This window comes from Cololabis saira, chromosome 7 (assembly GCF_033807715.1).
Source record: "Cololabis saira isolate AMF1-May2022 chromosome 7, fColSai1.1, whole genome shotgun sequence".
NCBI classification, from domain to species: Eukaryota; Metazoa; Chordata; class Actinopteri; order Beloniformes; family Belonidae; genus Cololabis; species Cololabis saira.
Window position 1 is genome coordinate 14506940 of NC_084593.1, and position 18711 is coordinate 14525650.

Here is an 18711-nt window from a genome sequence, read left to right on the forward strand (position 1 = left end):
CTCTATATCAAACCATTCAAAAGTTATGGCAGAAAGTAGGAACTATAAGTTATCGACCAATCAAATGAAGGGGCGGGGCTAATTTGCAGCAATTATGTTCAAGGACTCAAAACCATGTCCGATGACACCACCCACGAGTCTTTATGTCAAAGCATTCAATATTTCAATATTTGATAGTCCCTATTCTCTGCCATAACTTTTGAATGGTTTGACATAAAGACTCGTGGGTGGTGTCATCGGACTCGGTATTGAGTAATTGACCTTCATTGGCCTTAATTATCCCCGCCCCTTTTTCTGATTGGTCAATATTTGATAGTCCCTATTTTCTACTATAACTTTTGAATGGTTTAACATAGAGAGTCGTGGCTGGTGTCATCTGACTCGGAAATGAGTACTTGACCTTCATTGGCCTGAATTAGCCCCCCACTTCTTCTAATTGGTTGATATCTCATAGTTCCTACTTTCTGCCATAACTTTTGAATGGTTTGATACAGAGAGTCGTGGGTGGTGTCATCCGTTAAATGTCCAGGCCTGAAGAATCTACATGCAAGTCATACAAGCGCTTCCACTACAGCACGCCTGAACGTGCACAAGGGTGTGAGGGCCCGTTCATCGCTGCTTGCAGCTTTAATTTGCTGTTGTAATTTCTCTTTCGTGGTTGTGATGTACAGTTCAGGCCCACCGTACGTAGTAAATGCAGTCACACTGGGAACTGGTTCACTTTGTTGTAAAATTAACATGTTTGTTGTCAATGATCTGTTGCGCCCAATAAAAGGCTTCATACCAGAATGTTCCAGTCAGAGATAGGGAACTGAAAAAATGATTAACCTTTTTGTTGTTTTTACTGTTTTATTTTTATCCAGTTCATTCTTAGTTCCTCTATTTGTTAATGCTGTTTCCAAACTTGTTCTGGTGGGCCCACTTGTAGTTAAGAAGAAAATATAAAAGGTGATTAGAGTCTCTTGGGGCCCTAGACAGTGGAGTACCCCAGGGCTCCGTTTTGGGGCCGGTTTTGTTCCTTCTTTATGTTCTTCCCAGGAATATGATGGTTACCACCTGTTTGCAGATAATATCCAGTTGTATTGTATTTTTAAGGCCTCTGAGATCCAGAAATTGAACTGTTTATTGGACTGTCTTGCTCAAATTAAATAATGGCTTTGCGCAAACTTGCTGCAGCTAAATTCCAATAAAACTGAAGTGCTGGTGATTGCCCCTGATGCCATTCCAGGGATCAATCAGTACTTGGGTGATTTAAGTTTAAGCACTAAATCAAGCCTCAGAAATCTTGGTGTTACCTTTGATAAGGAAATGTCATTAGGGCATCATTCTTAACAGCCAACAAGAAATTGTTTCTTCCAGTTGAGAAATATCTCCAAACTCAGAAGAATTGTATCCACAGTTGATCTGGAGCTGGTTATCCATGCCTTTATGTCTCTTCTTGTTTAGACTATTGTGATTATAACTACTGTGTGTTATTTTCTTGTCTGAACCAAAAATACCTGTCCCGTCTGCAGCAGGTTCAAAAGTAATTTATTTTGCACTTAAATAACTAGATAAATGATAAACATACATTTTAGCACATGAAACACAATTTTTAAAGTATTGTACTTCTTTTTTATTGTGCTTTTTGGTCTTTTTTTCTTCCAAAATACAAGACTACAGTATATCCTACAGAGTATGATCATTGAGACATATTTGTTCTCTTTTAAATAATAATGAAAATAAACTTTTTCTAAACAAAGTTACACAGTGCAGTCAAAAATCAGCAGAGAATATGATTCAGCTTTACAGCTTCAAAAATAAAATTAAACTCCAAATTAGTCAAATTCATATAATGCCAATAAAAATAAAAATGATAACAAATGCCTATCTAAGGAAACCAACAGATTATATAAAAACTTTTATTTGATACTAATCTGTCAGATCTATGTATCACTCAGCAACGTTGAAACATGTAATTGCAGCCAAGTAAAAACATTTTTCATATTCCATAATTATTTTCTTATTTCTCCAACATTTATCTAACACTTGAATAACTGTTGTGTAAAACCATTCAGCACTACAAACACCAGTGACTCAGTAAGTTTAGAATATCATTTACTTTCTCTACACATGCTAAGTTAATAAGTATTAATTTGATTAAGATGAAAATCCGTGTCTAGCTTGTTTTGATACATAACATCTTATTATAGCTACGGAAGCTAAAAATTAAACATTAACATCAAATAACAATGTGTCAAAGATATAGGCTGCTGATACAATACTGTTACTATAATTACTCTGACATATAGCTGAAACAGGAAATATAAACAGATGGAATTTCCTTTCAATGTATAATCATGATGATGATGGGAGAAACAAAAAAAAAAGAAAGTGGCATGCAATTTATACATCTGAATACTATACAAAATCTGCAGGTATTAAAATTTTTGTCATACAAAAGAAAGTACATTTTTTAGTCAGTGTGAGGACAACACTTCAATAAAAAATAGTTAACTAAAGTTTGTGACTGGTGACCTGTCTTTCCTGATAACGGCTGGGATAGGATCTTCCCCAGTGAGCCTAGAAAGGATGATGTTAGTGCAGAAAACTGATGAATTAAATCCCAAGACCCTTTATGTCAGTGTAGATGGTCTCTTCTTCTGCACAGTTGATGTTGCATGTCCCTGTTTTTCTGGGTTCTCTTTCAATGAAAGTTGGTGCAGAGTAAACCAGTGAGTCTTCATCTATCTGGGTATAGAAAGGAATACAATTGAGACCAGGAATATGTAATAGATATTAAAGCACGTTGTAACTGGCTGCTATAAAGTCTCTTTATAATCACCTGCTGATCTTCTTGATTCCTTTTGTTTGATGTTTCTGTTTGCAGAGGAATTGTATCTGTATTATAGAATAAAAGTACAGTACTAATATAAAATCATGTGTGGCTAATTACTATTTGACGGATCAATATGAATGAATCAACTTACCACCAGACTGCACATTTAATTGTCTCCTTAGTTTCATGACTACACAAATGAGGACAGTAATAAAAATCTGACTTAAAGCCAAAGCAGCACATAACAAGTAAAAGACTGTTATACTCTTGTCCTTTTTTGAAATCTGCGTGTTCACTGCTGACAAAGAGGGAAAAAAACAACTAATTAGTAAAAGTGTAATTTAGCATTGAGGTTTTTAGTTTGGATAAGGAACTACAAACCTATATCCCATATCAAATATACAGATAAGCATTCTTATTTACATAATATTATTTACATAATAATGAGGAAGTATTAAGAAGTTACCTCCAGTGTCTGGTTCTGATTTATTTGCAATGATTTTCTCCTCATACGTGGCCACAGCACAATGATATGTCCAACTATCAGAGCAATTGAAGTTTGTCTGGTTGTAGAAACAGGTTTCTGGAGCAACAGTTTCAGAGTTTTTACAGTCCTCACTTTCATTTTCTTGAGTAAAATTAATACTTGTTTGAGAATGATTTGATTTGGTGATGAAACAGAACAGGCCGCCATCTGCTACACATGATTTATTGTGGGACTCATGAAGGACTGAACACCGGACCATCACTGAGTTTTCTGGACAGACTGGAGTAGTTGGAGGGAGCTTGGTGGTAGCAGGTCCTGGTTGCCAGAGAGCAGAAAAAAAGAGTTACCACCAAAGATAAATAAAAACAAAATCTTAAATAAACATGCATTTTCACTTGTCACTTTTCTATGGATTCTGTAAGCCCATGTGATTTTCTTCACAACTTAACAGCTATTAACAAAAGTATTTGGTGTACTTACCCACAACTGTTAGACTTGTTGCATTTAAAAGATGAATCGTTTCATCTCTACTCCTCAAACAGATGTAAACTCCGGCATCACTTATCTCTGCTTTTCTAATAGACAACTGAAGTATTCCAGGCTCTCTTTCAACTTTGATGTGATGACTCTTGGTGGATGTTCTCATGTCGAAGAGTTCAGGTAAGTTTCCCCAAACAACCCTCATCCAAAACACGGTTCCTACTGACCTGCGCGAGCATGTCAACTTCACATGATCTCCAGCATGAACAGTCTTGTTCCCAATGACTGGATCCTGTAAACAACCTTCAAACAGTATCCCACAGAGACAAAAATCACATTTACATTCTTTGTTATCCAAATAAAATGATTAAGGAATGAGAAAACGCACATATCTGCTGTGCAGTAAATCTGATCGTTCTACTTACATCCACCTCTGAGCATAAGAAGTAAATAAAATATAAACAGCATGGTCAGGTTATTCCACTGAAGGCTGGTGTAATTATAAACTTACTGGAAATGATTCACCCGAATGTGATCATATAACCTGGGCGGGGACAGCTTATAAGCATTCTGATTGACTCAATATCTTGAGTGTGTTTTTCCGACCAACTAAACACATCAAGCATCACCAGCTGCTGCCCCCCTTTCCTTTTTGTATTTAATGCTCATTGTGATTTTTTTCAGACCTGAAATTTATTTCAGGTCTATTTCCGTGTGAACATGAATTAGACATGAATGTGTTTGGAGAACAGTTAAAGCTTCCTGAAGAATGTTTTCTGACAAGCTCGTGTTTGGTTTTTAATGTTAGGAAAATAAAACTGCTTGCATTACATTAGACTTGTGAGCGGCATAAAAACCACGATTTTAAATTGACGATGATAACGTCGTCATTGTCATCATTATTCAAGCAGGAGAAAAAGTTTCCAAGAAACGTTTTTGATCAACAAATAAATTTAATTTGAAGTAAAGTGTTCTGTCTTCATTTATATTATACATGACCCTGAATGTTGCAAGAAATATGAAAGAGAGGAAATAAAGTAAACTAGAAATAAATTATATGCACAAGCCTCTGCGGGGATGAGTTTGTCAGCATAGTGTCTTGTTGATTATGTAAAGCTTTTAGACTCAAGTTAGATGAGTTTGATTTAAATAGGAATTTAATTTCAATGTTTTTTTCTATACGCAATAGATATGCATCACATAAAAGAGCCACTTTCTATAACATGAGCCCAAACAGACTTTAGCTGAACACACCAGTAGGAAGAGCATGTTTTAAATTGATTCATTTTGTCATGATGTTTTCCGGGTTCTATCTTTTAAAACTGAAGAATGGCTCATTATCCAGGGTGAAAATCTTCTCCCTGGGTTGGCTCTTGAATGGCAGTGCAGAAGTCAGTTTTACTTTTGAGAAATATCAAAATCCTGCACAGGCAAAGAGGATGAAAAATCGATGTGTGTCTCCTATAGTGTGAACCTTGGTAAAATAACAAAGATGCCTCTTAACGGGACCTTTAGTGGCCCCTTCACAGCTGGGATAACACGTCTAGCAGAGCATCAAAGAAATTTGCTAACATTTATTATATGTAAAATGTGTAATTTTCTCGTAGAACTGACCTGAATATTTTGACCTGAAGAAGGAACTCGTAAACCGTACAATGTTGTGATGCTTCCCATGGTAAGAATGTGCAAAACCAGCACGAGGACTCGGATAATGTTCTTGATCAACTGTGACTGATACATTCTTATTTTTCCACTTTGAAATGAAATCGTTTCACATGATTGTGAAAATTGAGTAAGGTTTGCTACCACAAATACTATGCTAACCTATTTTAAGTATTTTAAATGCACCGTGAACGACATTATTATTTATTTTAAAATGGAATGAAACTGGTACCACAAAGCCACAAAGTCACAGCACGGCTGCATCTACCACCTGATGTTTCTGTGACAATGTTGCATCTAGTCCTTTTAAACATGGCACACACACAAGTGAAAAGTAACATATAGGAGAAATATCTGTAATTATTCAGGTGAAACAAAAGATCAAACATAAATTAAGTTTCTTTATTTGATACTCCTCATTTTTTCTGCTCACGAATGACGCATGGAAACTTCTGCTTTGCTGTGGTTTGGCTTGAGGTGTGAAAACAAAGGGGCTTTTCTACGTGCCTTTGTCACTGCTTTAATCTGAAGAAGCTGGCTTTGAACTGCTCTTCTTTCTTTATTTTAAGGCAATAACAAATACATTAAAATTATCACTGATTTTACTACAATATAAACGTACAGGAACAATTAAGAGACACAACATCTGCTCGGTTGTTTGTGGTTCTGTTCTGTAGTTAGGTGCATTTCTATGGTCGTTACAGATACGTAGTACATATTGTCCTGCTTTGGTACTTCCTGTAAAAGCTATATTCTGAAAAAAAAAATGTTTGCTAAGTTTTTTTATTATTTAATAATATTTAAAGCTTTACTTAATTAGAATCAATGCAGCAGTTGGCGCAATGCTGGACTGAGAACGTTCCTGAATAAATTGAAATGTAATCAATAAATTGAAATAAAACATGAAAAATGAAAGGAAAATATAATTAAACAAATGTTTGAGAAACAAATAATGTTGTAAATGCTTTGTAAGTTTCTTTAAGTAAAAGACAATGAAGAGCGGTTGCTCGACTAAAATCAGCCGGCTGAAGCGTATTGCAGCAGCTTTCTCACTTCATATGTGGTTAAAGGGGGAGCGGGGCTGCCGTGCCGTCAGTACCTTCGCACAGGGTGTCTTGATGATTTGCAATTACAGGCTGAGCCTACTGTTAGTTTTTAAACTGTAAAAAGTGGGGGGGACAAAAACATGATTTTGAAAAGTGGGGGGGACATGTCCCCCCTGTCCCCAGTGGAAATTGCGCCCTTATGTATACTGAGTTTATGGTTCACTAGTCTGGCGTTATCCCTGGTCTCTCTGTCCTTCCTCTGTCCTATATCTTGTTAGGCTAATATGTGTCTTAAGACACAGAGTCTGTGTCAGACAATAAACTCAAAAGTAATCAAAAAGGTTGAAGTTAGAAAGCTACAAAAATTAAATTGGACAAATATTTAAAAAAAGCATGTAGTTATAATTTTTTGTGTTTTACAAAGTAAAAGTAGCTCTTCTAAAATTAGCCTGCTGAAGTGTCTTGCAGCACTTTTCTCACTTCATATGTGGTTGAAGTTCACGGTCTGATCTGTTCTGAGTAAACAGCTGCAGTTGTTGGTCAAAAGGCAGGAAATGAGCCGCCTCCCAACACACACACACACACACACACGTACACACACACACAGACACACACAGCTTGAAACTGTTGCCTGCAGCTTTACTTGTTGTTGTCATGACCACAGTGAGACCAAACGCGAGATAAAAAAGTGGATTATACATATAACACAGGAAGATAAAGATTGAAGTTAAATTGTGTTAATAGTGTAATTTTGTTTCCTTGAGCACGTTATCACGAAGAAACGCTATAAAAAGAGAGTGAACAGGGTCCTAGGGCCCCATTTACAGAGGCTATTGCCCTTATGCAGGCAGCGCAGGTTCGAATCCCGGCGTCTTCCCCCCTCTGTGTACCCATTTCCTGTCCACCTTCTTTGAATAAAGGCCACTAGTACCTAAAAAAGTCATTAGCAAAATGTAAGTACAATTCCTGTGTAAATGTGTTTTTTATCATGTATTGTTTTTGGTGGAGACCAATTTACATGGAAAAAAGTGTTATACTTGTCTGAAGTATAGTGAAAACATAGAAAGGCTTCAGTGAGTTTTGTGTTCTGCAATGACATAATCTATTCTGATATAAAAAAGAGAGCCTGATTAATATGAATTGTCTGCTTGTCTGCAACTCCTGTTACCTTCTCCAATTAAAATACACTTTGAAAAGATCTTCAAAGTTTATTATGTATTTCAAAATTACAGTGACCACTTTTGCATAAACTTTGCAGTGTATTCTGGATTGATGTTGGTATAAAATATGTACTCAGGAGTTACTGGTATAAGATTACAACATTTGACGTCCTCTACGTCAGGAAATAACTTTAACTTTAATTTTTGTTTTACTACTGTTAAGAAAAAGAGAAATGGGATAGAGAAATTCTGACCATGAGCATCAGCTAGTTCCAAACCGAAGAACTAGCTGACCAGCCGTCAGCAGGCAACCTGAGGAATCTTCCAAGATTGTGTGGACTTGTACAATTCCTTGGTATCTTATGTGCCAAAGAAAGTCAAGAATGTGGTACTCATCAGTACCCTGCACTGCACAGGGATGGGAGAATCTGTGGCCAGGAGTTTCAAAAGCCAGTGATCATCAGGAGGAGGACCCTACGTGGCCAGTAGTGATACTGTTTTTACATGCTGGACATCTCAGCGTTCAACCCCTTTGTCATTTGAGTGGCACTGAACTCAGAATGGAACAGAGGAAAGCTCTGGAGCAGACATCACTTCCTCATCAAACTGGTAATGGACAATGGTGAGGCCTCAAATCCAGAGAGGACAACATGTCCCAAGAATCCCAGGAAGATTTAGGTGGAGAATCCACCCAGCCTGCAGAACCATCATTTGCAAAGCCTGAAGAAAGCGTGTGATGCTGTTGCTGTATGTCAGACACTCATGCCTCGTGTGACAAGAGGTGTACTGTAGGTAAAATGTATAACATTTTTTTGCTTTATTCTAGGTTGCGGCCAACAACAACAAAAAGACCCAAGATGGACAGAAAAACAAACGACAAAATACATGCAAGTGCAAAAAGTACATAATGCAACACGCATACAGTGAAACTCGACCCCACGTGTGTCGTGTCTGGACGATTTTCTTGAAAAAAACAACAACAAATAAATTCATAAATGTGATTTTAAAAAGATAGAAGGCAAATATTAAACATATATATCCTTTTATTAGGGCCCGAGCACTTGCAGTGCGAAGGCCCTATTGTAATTGCAGGAATTATTATGGGCATGCCAAGTAGTGGCATGACCATATTGCAATCGTCCAGAATGGCCCAAAGGGCAATGCTGCTAGCATGCTAAAGTCGCAAAAGTCCCACTGCACACCAGCGGGTGTACAGCATGACCCCGCACTGATGTGGAAAAAAAAAATCCCCAAAAAGTAAAACACGGCCGAAAAAATGAGGAAAAACATGAAAATGAAGGCGATATATTAGTATCTAGAAAAGGTTTCCCTTTTCTTATTATTATTATTCTTATTATTCCGCACTTTTTTTCGTCCGTTAATACGGCCCGAACCGCAACGTGCACCCATACATGGCATACATCGTTGGATGCGTCTCCATCGTGATTCGATGGGTATTACTTTTCTCAGTAATAGGGGTTACCGTGGCAACGCTAGTTGCCAAAAAGCAAAAAAAAAGGCGAAAATTCCCGCGCTTATTGCTCGGCCGAACTTTATCGTAGAGACATCGTTCAAACTTTCAAACACTCGGCCCGATAGTCTTTAAAGGACCATACAACTTCATCATGCTAGTTATTACGGTTTTTGCGATATTTAACTTTCAATTTAAAAAAAAAATCACTTTTATTTTGGACGCTTGTTGCTAGGCAACGGTTTATCGTACAGACATCATTACAACATTGACCAACCCGGGACGCTTTGTACTGCAACATATTTTAGTCCCGTCATGCTAGCTATTACGGTTTTTGAGATATTTCACTCTTCTCATTTTGATGCTAACGGAACTTCGGATGCTTGTTGCGCGGCAACGCAGTATCGTAGAGACTTGGTTCCAACGTTAAAAGACTCAGCTTGATGTGGACTACAACATACTGAGGTCTATTGAAGCTAAATTGTCCCATTCTATCCTATGGGGCTTGTTACCATGGCAACAAAAACCTATGCATTTGGATGGGGGAGCATGTGAATAAACAATCTGTTAATGCTGCTCGGACCGCAATGTGCACCCATGCATGGCATATATCGTTGGATGCGTCTCCATCGTGCCTCAATGGGCATTACCTTTCTCAGTCAAAAGTGTTACCGTGGCAACGCTAGATGCCAAAAAGCAAAAAAAAAGGCGAAAATTCAGACGCTTATTGCTCGGCCGGACTTTATCGTAGAGACATCGTTCAAACTTTCAAACACTCGGCCTGATTGGCACTAACGGACCCTAGAACCTCATTATGTCAACTTTTAAAGTTTTTGCGATATTGACCTTTCTTTTTTTATTTAATTTCCGTTTGACTTTGGATGCTTGTTGCTAGGCAACAGATTATCGTAGAGACATGATACAAATGTTCCCCGACTCGGCAAGCTGTGATCTTCAACATATTCAAATTTCATGAAGCTGTGATTTAAGGAAGCTTTAATGTAAAATCCATGCCAAATGGCCCCATTCATTCGGATGGGTTTTTTTAAAAACCCTATCCGTTAACGTAGTCTGAACCGGAACGTGCACCCATGCACGGCATACACCGTTAGATGCTTCTCCATCGTGCCTCGATGGGCATTACTTTTCTCAGTCAAAAGCGTTACAGTGGGGACGCTAGACGACAAAAAGCGCGCCCCATTAATAGCTATTGGGAGCACAGGAATGAATGCAATACAACCGTAAACACCTCAAACTGACATAGAACCGCCCCGAACACAACCACTACAGCCCTAAACCAAAGCGGCGAGAGGGGACGAATGGGCGGTAGGGCATGCCCATATCAAAATTTCCAGAAATTTTCTAGTTCTTCTTCTTCTTATTGTTCTGACAAAAGGAAGGCCTTTTTGCCCCCCTAAACGTGCCCAAAAAGTCACCAAATTTTGCATGCAAGTCAGGCCTGGCGAAAAATTTGATATTTAAGGGTTTGCATTAATGGGCGTGGTAAAATGGCTCAACAGCGCCCCCTTGAAAACTTTGTGCCTCAAGCCCCACAATGCGGTTTGTCGTACATGCACGAAAATCGGTACACACCTGTATCATGGGACAACTTAAAGAAAAGTCTCTGGGCGTCATGTCGAGAAACCGAACAGGAAGTCGGCCATTTTGAATTAATCGTGTCACTTTGGCGCAATTTATGCCATTCCTTCGGCAGTTAATACGGCCCAAACCATAACGTGCCCCCAAGTGTGTTATACATCAAAATGTGCGTCTTCATCCTGCGACAACACGCATTACTTTTCTCTTTCAAAAGCGTTACCGTGGCGACGCTAGACGCCAAAAAGCGTGCCCACCCTTCATCTGGTTGGTTCAGACCGAAAAAACTTTGCGCCTCAAGCCCCAGAATACGGTGTGACGTACATGAACGAAAATCGGTACACTCCTGTATCATGTCTTAACTAAAAGAAAAGTCTCTTGGCGCCATGGCCGAAACCGTACAGGAAGTCGGCCATTTTGAACATTCTGAATTAATCACGTAATTTTGGAGCAATATATGCCATTCCTTCGAGAATTAATACGGCCCGAACCGTATCGTGAACCCAGATGTGTTATACATCAAAATGTGCGTCTCCATCCTGCGACTACACGCATTACTTTTCTCTTTCAAAAGTGTTACCGTGGCGACGCTAGACGCCAAAAAGCACGCCCCCCCTTCATCTGATTGGTCCATATTTGATAGTTCCCCAAAAGGCACCAAAATTGGCACGCAAGCCAGGCCTGGCGATAAATTTGATATTTCATGGTTTGCATTAATGGGCGTGGGAAAATGGCTCAACAGCGCCCCCCGGAAAACTTTGTGCCTCAAGCCCTACAATACGGTTTGACGTACATGCACGAAAATCGCTACACACCTGTATCATGGCACAACTTAAAGAAAAGTCTCTTGGAGCCATGGCCGAAACCGAACAGGAAGTCGGCCATTTTGAAATCTGATTGGTCCATATTTGATAGTTCTCCAAAAGTCACCAAATTTGGCATGCAAGACAGACTTGGCGATAAATTAGATATTTCATGGTTTGCATTAATGGGCGTGGCCTAACGGCTCAACAGCGCCCCCTAGAATACTTTTCTCTGCCATAACTTTTGAATGGTTTGACATAGGAAGTTGTGGGTGGTGTCATGGGACTCTGTATGGAGTCTTTGAGCTTCGTTGGCCTTAATTAGCCCCGCCCCTTCTTCTGATTGGTTTTCCCGATTTTCTGCTATAACTTTTGAATGGTTTGACATAGAGAGTCGTGGGTGGTGTCATCAGATTCTGTATGGAGTCCTTGAGCTTCGTTGGCCTTAATTAGCCCCGCCCCTTCTTCTGATTGGTTGTCCCTTTTTTCTGCTATAACTTTTGAATGGTTTGACATAGGTAGTCGTGGGTGGTGTCATTTCTGATATGCTTATGGGGGGCGGTGGCCGTGAGTGCGAGGGCCCGTTCATCGCTGCTTGCAGCTTTAATTATTACTCGTAATTGGGATGAATAATGTAAAAAATGTAAAATAAAATTGTAGGATTGTGTTGAATTAAAAACTCCTACACTAGAGAACACTGCTGAAAACCACACTAGGCCTTAACTCTATAGTCTCTTAGATCATCTCTTTGTTATGGTACTGGGAGATTCCAATCATGCAGAACATCTTCACCTCGTCCCTCTTACCTCAGTTTGAGATTATCCTGGATTATTTAATGGCATTGAGTTCTAATCTTCCGCAGTCTCTCTCTGTTTTCCTTCTGTAGGTCCTCCTTTGGTGAGGCTGGTTCCTGCTGCAGCTGCTGCTCCTGTTCCTCTCTGGTATCATTTATGACAGGCAGCACAGTGTTTAGTGCTGACACTTCACAGCAACGAGGTTCAGTTGGATCTTGGTTCAGCTGGGTCTCTCTATGCGGAGTTTGCATGTTCTCCGTGTCTGTGTGGGTTCTCTTACTCGTTTCCTCCCACTCCCGAAAGCATGTTGTTTCTGCTAATGCTTGATTTTCCTTAATTATAATGTAATTTGATTTATAGGGGTAATTCTAAGAATAATCAGAGTAACTAATAGAAATAATTTGGTCAAATTAATAAACCAGTTTACTTAATTTGTGTGTGAGAGAGAGAGTAAGAGAGTGTGGAAGTGAAAGAAAGCTGCCTGCATGGTTAAAGGGCATTGAGTGGCCCTCGAACTAGAAAAGTCCTACTGTATATAAACACATTGTTAAGGATTTTTTCTTTATAAAATCTGGCCTGTACAATTATTTTAGACCTGAAAAATTGAAAGTATAACCATTCATCAAAATGTTTATATAGTATTGTGCCTGAAATTTTAGCAAACTCATCAGGAGTTTGACGTTTTTTTTACAGAAAAATTGTTTGGTGATTCATACACCTTCTCTTCTCTCATGTGTTTAAAAATCTCGTTGCAAGAAGGATGAAGACACTGCATCGTCTTTCAGTTACCTAAAAAAGCATTTATAATTAAGCATTCTTGAATCAATTCTCTCATCAAATCCATCCAGATAGCAAAATTAATCTGGTGCACTGAATCCTGGGTTTGTTTGGAGGAACCATAAAAACAGATGTTGCAGTTATGTGGATCTGCTGGTTTCCAACTCAGACTTGGGTGCTGGTTGCACAGTGTCAAAGAAAAATACTAAAACATTAATTTAAAAAAATCTGAGAGGTATTTATATGAGTGCATGGATGAAACATTAATAACTATAAATAAAACATGAAGTATTGTAAGTATAATATATTGTATTTTATGTTGCACATAGAAGTTATTAAACTGAATGTCCTTTTCTCTCGGCCCAGACACCTGCCCTTAGTGATGTCTGTTCATGTCACTGCAGCTGAGTTCTGTAAAACTTTGTAGCACATATGTAGCTCAAGCCAGTGTTAAAATAACTGTTTATATAATAGTTTATATTATAGTGTCATATCAGTCATATTAGTTGGGTCTCTATTTAAGGAAGTCAGACGACAAGCCTGCAAAATAATAAAAATTATATATATATATATATATATATATATATATATATATATATATATATATATATATATATATATATATATATATATATATATATTTGAAACATGAATATATTTATTTCTTTAATACATAACATATAAATATACATGGTAGATTAGGTGGGTTTGGTCACTGTTGCTCACTTTACTGATGCCCAATTCTATTAATTCCCACACCTGGTAACAGTATTTGATTAATAATGATTAACTGCCTTTTTCTAAATTCCATTTGATTTAGAAGGATATAATACTAGGAGTATACGATAAAAAGGTTTACTTTTATGCAAAATAATGTATCATGAAGTGAAAAGTAAGTCAAGTATAAATTTTATTTTCAATGCTTTAGAAAAAAACTACATTACCATAAATGATCACATTTATTGTCTAGTTAATCTGTTTCCAGAGTATCAACACTAGCGTAGACTACTTCTGATGTTGGTGCATTCATGTTATCCTCTTTGCCTGCGTTCCTCCTGGTGAACGTTGGTGCAGAATAAATCAAGGTCACTTCATCTTTCTGAGGACAAAAAATACATTTATGGCTGAATAATAAGAGATGAAAGATGTTGACTTTATATGCACAGGGAAGATATCTTTCCTACTTTTACCTGTTGACTTTTCATTTCAACACCAGTTCTGACAGCATCTGTTTGAAGAGCAACACAGAAACTCAGGATGTATTTGCATAATTTCATACTGTTCTACAAAAAGATTCCTGACGTCTTACCACGAAAAGCATCAGAAGGTTTCTTCCTGATCGCATAAATGAGGAAAGCAATAACAACAAGACTTGTAGTCAAAGCAGCGCATAGCAGACAGAGAACTGTATTGGCTGTCTGCAAATCCCACAGTTTTGATGCTGAAAAAAAAACCAAAAAGCACCAATTAAAAATGTAGTAATTAATTCTGGCAAGATGATGCCATAGGATTTCTTTTTTTAATGATTTGAGTGGAATTTTCATATTCTAAATGGAAGTATTTAAAAAAAAAAGTTGTATAGATACCATTGATTTCCAGTTTAGCTCCGTTTCCAAATAATATCTGTCCACATGAGGCCACAGCACAGTAGTAAGTCCCAGCATCAGTGGAGCTGACGGTCTTGGAGAAGCTGTAGTCACATTTCTGAGCAGAGTGAGTCTCAGGACTACTGTTACAGTCACCAGAACTGTTTTTATGAGCATAAATCAAACTAGGATGAGACTCATCTGATCCAGCTCTGAACCAGTACACATTTGATGGACATGTTTTCTTCTGAGAGTCAGAAAAGACTGAACAATTCAGAGTTATTTGTTCTCCTGGATGGACTAGCTTCGATTGAATCTTAGCTATGATCTTTGGTTCTGCTCCTGGTCAAAAAAAAAGAAAAAGAAAGAAAGCAGATACATTTTTGAATGATCCTATGAAGAGGAAACTTTAAAAAATATGAAGTCATGAATAAAAATTGTAACTTTATTTACCTTTAACGCTCAGAAATTCTCCCTTCAGAAATGTCATGTCAAGTATTTGTACTTTCATACAGTAGTAAAGACCAGTATCACTCATCTTAGCTCCATTAATATGTAGAATAAAGGTTTGAGGCGCTTGTTTTACTGTAATGCGAGAAGTTCCACGACTGCTATTATAATCAAAGGAATATGTTCCTCCCAAGAATTCAGGCCTATTTCCAGGAAGAAGTCTGATCCAATAAAACGTTGCTCCATACTCAAATGCCAGGCGGGGACATTTAAGAGTCACATCATCTCCAATGGCAACAGTTTTAGTTTCAAACATCAGATTATCTGTGCAACCTGTAAATACAATTAAAGAGAGCAGCGAGAGTTATATTTGTACATGCCATGGAAAAAAAAGACAATACATATTTAGAGAGGTTACCTTTACACTTACCTCCCATCCTGAACCCCAACACTAAAAAGATGATCAACATTTTTTTAGAAATCTAAAAGTTGCTTCATTAATGCAATACCCGTCTATGACAACAGCATAAGATGATTCACGTTAGTGTAATCATGCAAAGTGGGAGGGACTCATTTCAAAACAATTTGATTGGCCCTTTGTCACGTTGGCGTTTCACTGTAGTACCACGGTGGAAATGATAGAAACCATCTTTCCACCTTAAACACATAAAACAATATGAAGAGCAAGGTTTTGTTTCATGTTTCAAGGTGGTTTCCATCACTGCTGCAGGGTAGATGAGCCACTAGAGGCTTGTAGAGTAGATTCTCTGCAGTTTATACTAACATATCAGGGAGTTTAGAACACATGCAGAATATTTATCACCCTGACACATGATTTTATCTTTCTGAAACCATATATAGATTACTAAACTAATGTACTAACCATAAATAAATATATAGTATACACTATACAACATATCAAATCAATGAAATCGTTTTTTCAAATGTTCCAAATGTTCATCATACATTATATAATTGACAATGAAATACACACACACACACACACACACACACACACACACACACACACACACACACACACACACACACACACACACACACACACACACACACACACACACACACACACACACACACACACAAATTAAGGTTTTGTCAAATTTGGTACTACTCACCAATCATATAGAGGCTGGGCAACTGAGTATTTATACGCCTGATTATATCCATACATCCATCCTTTTTTTAGTGGTTCAGCAGGCCAATATAATTTTCTAATTTGGAGTGATATAGAGTCTTTAACATTTTTCAGACACGTGGATTGCTGTAATGTTTTCTGAATATTCAGGGCTTGAAGGTTTTCCAGCAATCTCTTCTCCAAAACTTTGAATGGTATTACTCGGCAGACTCTGTGGGTTAAAAGAATGTCAGTCTACAAACTGGGGCTCACACTGAGCCTTTTTTGTCAATGTTGGCTGTTTCTATGGGGGGCACGGTGGCGCAGCTGGTAGTGCAGCCGTCTCACAGCAAGAAGGTCCTGGGTTCGATTCCCGCCGGGGACGCTGTGGGCACTGAAGTGCGTGTTAGTTCCCCCATGACTTCAGGGCCCACACCCTGGGTGGGGTTGGCAAAAGGGCCTTTCTGTGTGGAGTTTGCATGTTCTCCCCGTGTTCCCTTGGGTAGCAATGTGAGCTACCTTCACAAAAACATGCACACAGTCCTGGGCTATAGGCCTACATGCCCCCTCTGGCCAACCGGGGCGCCAAATGGGGTGGGGAGGATCCGGCCGGAATAACGAAGTAGTTCCCCTATCTCAATAAAATAGCGACAACAGTGGTTACTTGAGTCCAAGGCCAAATCCACGATGTTTGGGGAGCAAAAGAAGATGAAGAGAGCTCAGTGATTGGGACAAATCAAGGGCTAAGTCTGTTCCATCGCATCAGTTTAGCCAATTATATTGTAATCATATATCTAAATAGCAATTAGCATTTTTGTCAGTAGAAAACTATTATGCATATTCTTGATCTGTTTTTTTCTGGGAGGTTGTCAGCTGAAGAGAAAAGGTCAGTGTGTAAGTTTGCTTTGACTCTCCAATAAGAGAAACTTGAGAATTGTTTTTCTTAATTTTTAACTGAGTGTCTTCTTTCTCATATTAATGAGCACACAGGTTTAAACCACCTAACGGTAACTAATAAATGTATGAATAGAAGGATATTATCAGTCTGTCTAACCCTATGCTTTAATGTCAAGAAAAAGGCCTTTGCCATTTTAAACTGTAATTAAAGCTACAAGCAGCGATGAACGGGCCCTCGCACCCTTGTGCACGTTCAGGCGGGCTGCAGTGGAAGCACTTGTATGACTTGCATGTAGATGTCTTCAGGCCTGGACATTTAGCGGATGACACCACCCACGACTCTCTATATCAAACCATTCAAAAGTTATGGCTGAAAGTAGGAACTATCAGATATCGACCAATAAGATGAAGGGGCAGGGCTAATTTACAGCAATTATGTTGAAGAACTCCAAACCGAGTCCGATGACACCACCCACGAGTCTTTATGTCAAACCATTCAAAAGTTATTGCAGAAAATCGGAAGTATGACATATCGACCAATCAGAAGAAGGGGTGGGGCTAATTTGCTCCAAGTAAGGTGAAGGAGTCAAAACCGAGTCCGATGACACCACCCACGACTCTGTATGTCATACCATTTAAAAGTTATGGCAGAAAATAGGATCTATCAAATATCGACCAATCAGAAGAAGGGCGGGGCTAATTCATGCCAATGAAGGTCAAGTACTCAAAACCGAGTCAGATGACACCACCCACGACTCTCTATGTCAAACCATTCAAAAGTTATGTCAGAAAATAGGGACTATCAAATATTGACCAATCAGAAGAAGGGGCGGGGCTAATTCAGGCCAATGAAGGTCAACTCACTCAATACAGAGTCCGATGACATATGAATGGCATAAATTGCGCCAAAATTACGCGATTAATCAAAATGTTCAAAATGGTCGACTTCCTGTTTGGTTTCGGCCATGGTGCCAAGAGACTTTTCTTTAAGTTGCGACATGATACAGGTGTGTTCCGATTTTCGTGCATGTACATCAAACCATATTGTGGGGCTTGAGGCACAACGTTTTTTCTGTCTGGACCAATCAGATGAAGGGTGGGTGCGCTTTTTAGCGTCTAGCTTTGCCACGGTAACACTTTTGACTGAGAAAAGTAATGCGCGTTGTCGCAGGATGGAGACACAAATTTTGATGTACAACACACCAGGATGCACGTTACTGTTCGGGCCGTATTAACTGCCGAAGGAATGGCATAAATTGCGCCAAAATTACACGATTAATTCAAAATGGCCGACTTTCTGTTCAGTTTCGGCCATGGCGCCAAGAGACTTTTCTTTAAGTTGCGACATGATACAGGTGTGTTCCGATTTTCGTGCATGTACATCAAACCATATTGTGGGGCTTGAGGCACAACGTTTTTTCTGTCTGGACCAATCAGATGAAGGGTGGGTGCGCTTTTTAGCGTCTAGCTTTGCCACGGTAACACTTTTGACTGAGAAAAGTAATGCGCGTTGTCGCAGGATGGAGACACAAATTTTGATGTACAACAC

At 38.7% G+C, this 18711-nt stretch overlaps 1 protein-coding gene across 1 annotated transcript; it reads right to left on the reverse strand.

Moving 5' to 3' along the window:
* Positions 1–13996: 13996 nt before the first annotated feature.
* Positions 13997–15660, reverse strand: LOC133447476 (signal-regulatory protein beta-2-like). Its single transcript, XM_061726168.1, has 6 exons — positions 15561–15660; positions 15134–15463; positions 14681–15022; positions 14404–14535; positions 14285–14322; positions 13997–14193 (listed from the first exon to the last, which is right to left on the reverse strand). Exons 1-6 carry the CDS (start codon positions 15598–15600, stop codon positions 14065–14067), a joined length of 1011 nt encoding a protein of 336 aa, XP_061582152.1. The 5' UTR covers positions 15601–15660; the 3' UTR covers positions 13997–14064.
* Positions 15661–18711: the final 3051 nt, after the last annotated feature.

Excerpts from the sequence above, each read along its gene's own strand:
- LOC133447476 (XM_061726168.1), bottom strand. The coding sequence starts at position 15,600 with ATGTTGATCATCTTTTTAGTGTTGGGGTTCAGGATGGGAG. Across the intron at positions 15,464-15,560 it reads GTTGGGGTTCAGGATGGGAG|GTTGCACAGATAATCTGATG; the intron begins GTAAGTGTAAAG and ends TTGTATTTACAG. Across the intron at positions 15,023-15,133 it reads AGAATTTCTGAGCGTTAAAG|GAGCAGAACCAAAGATCATA; the intron begins GTAAATAAAGTT and ends TTTTTTGACCAG.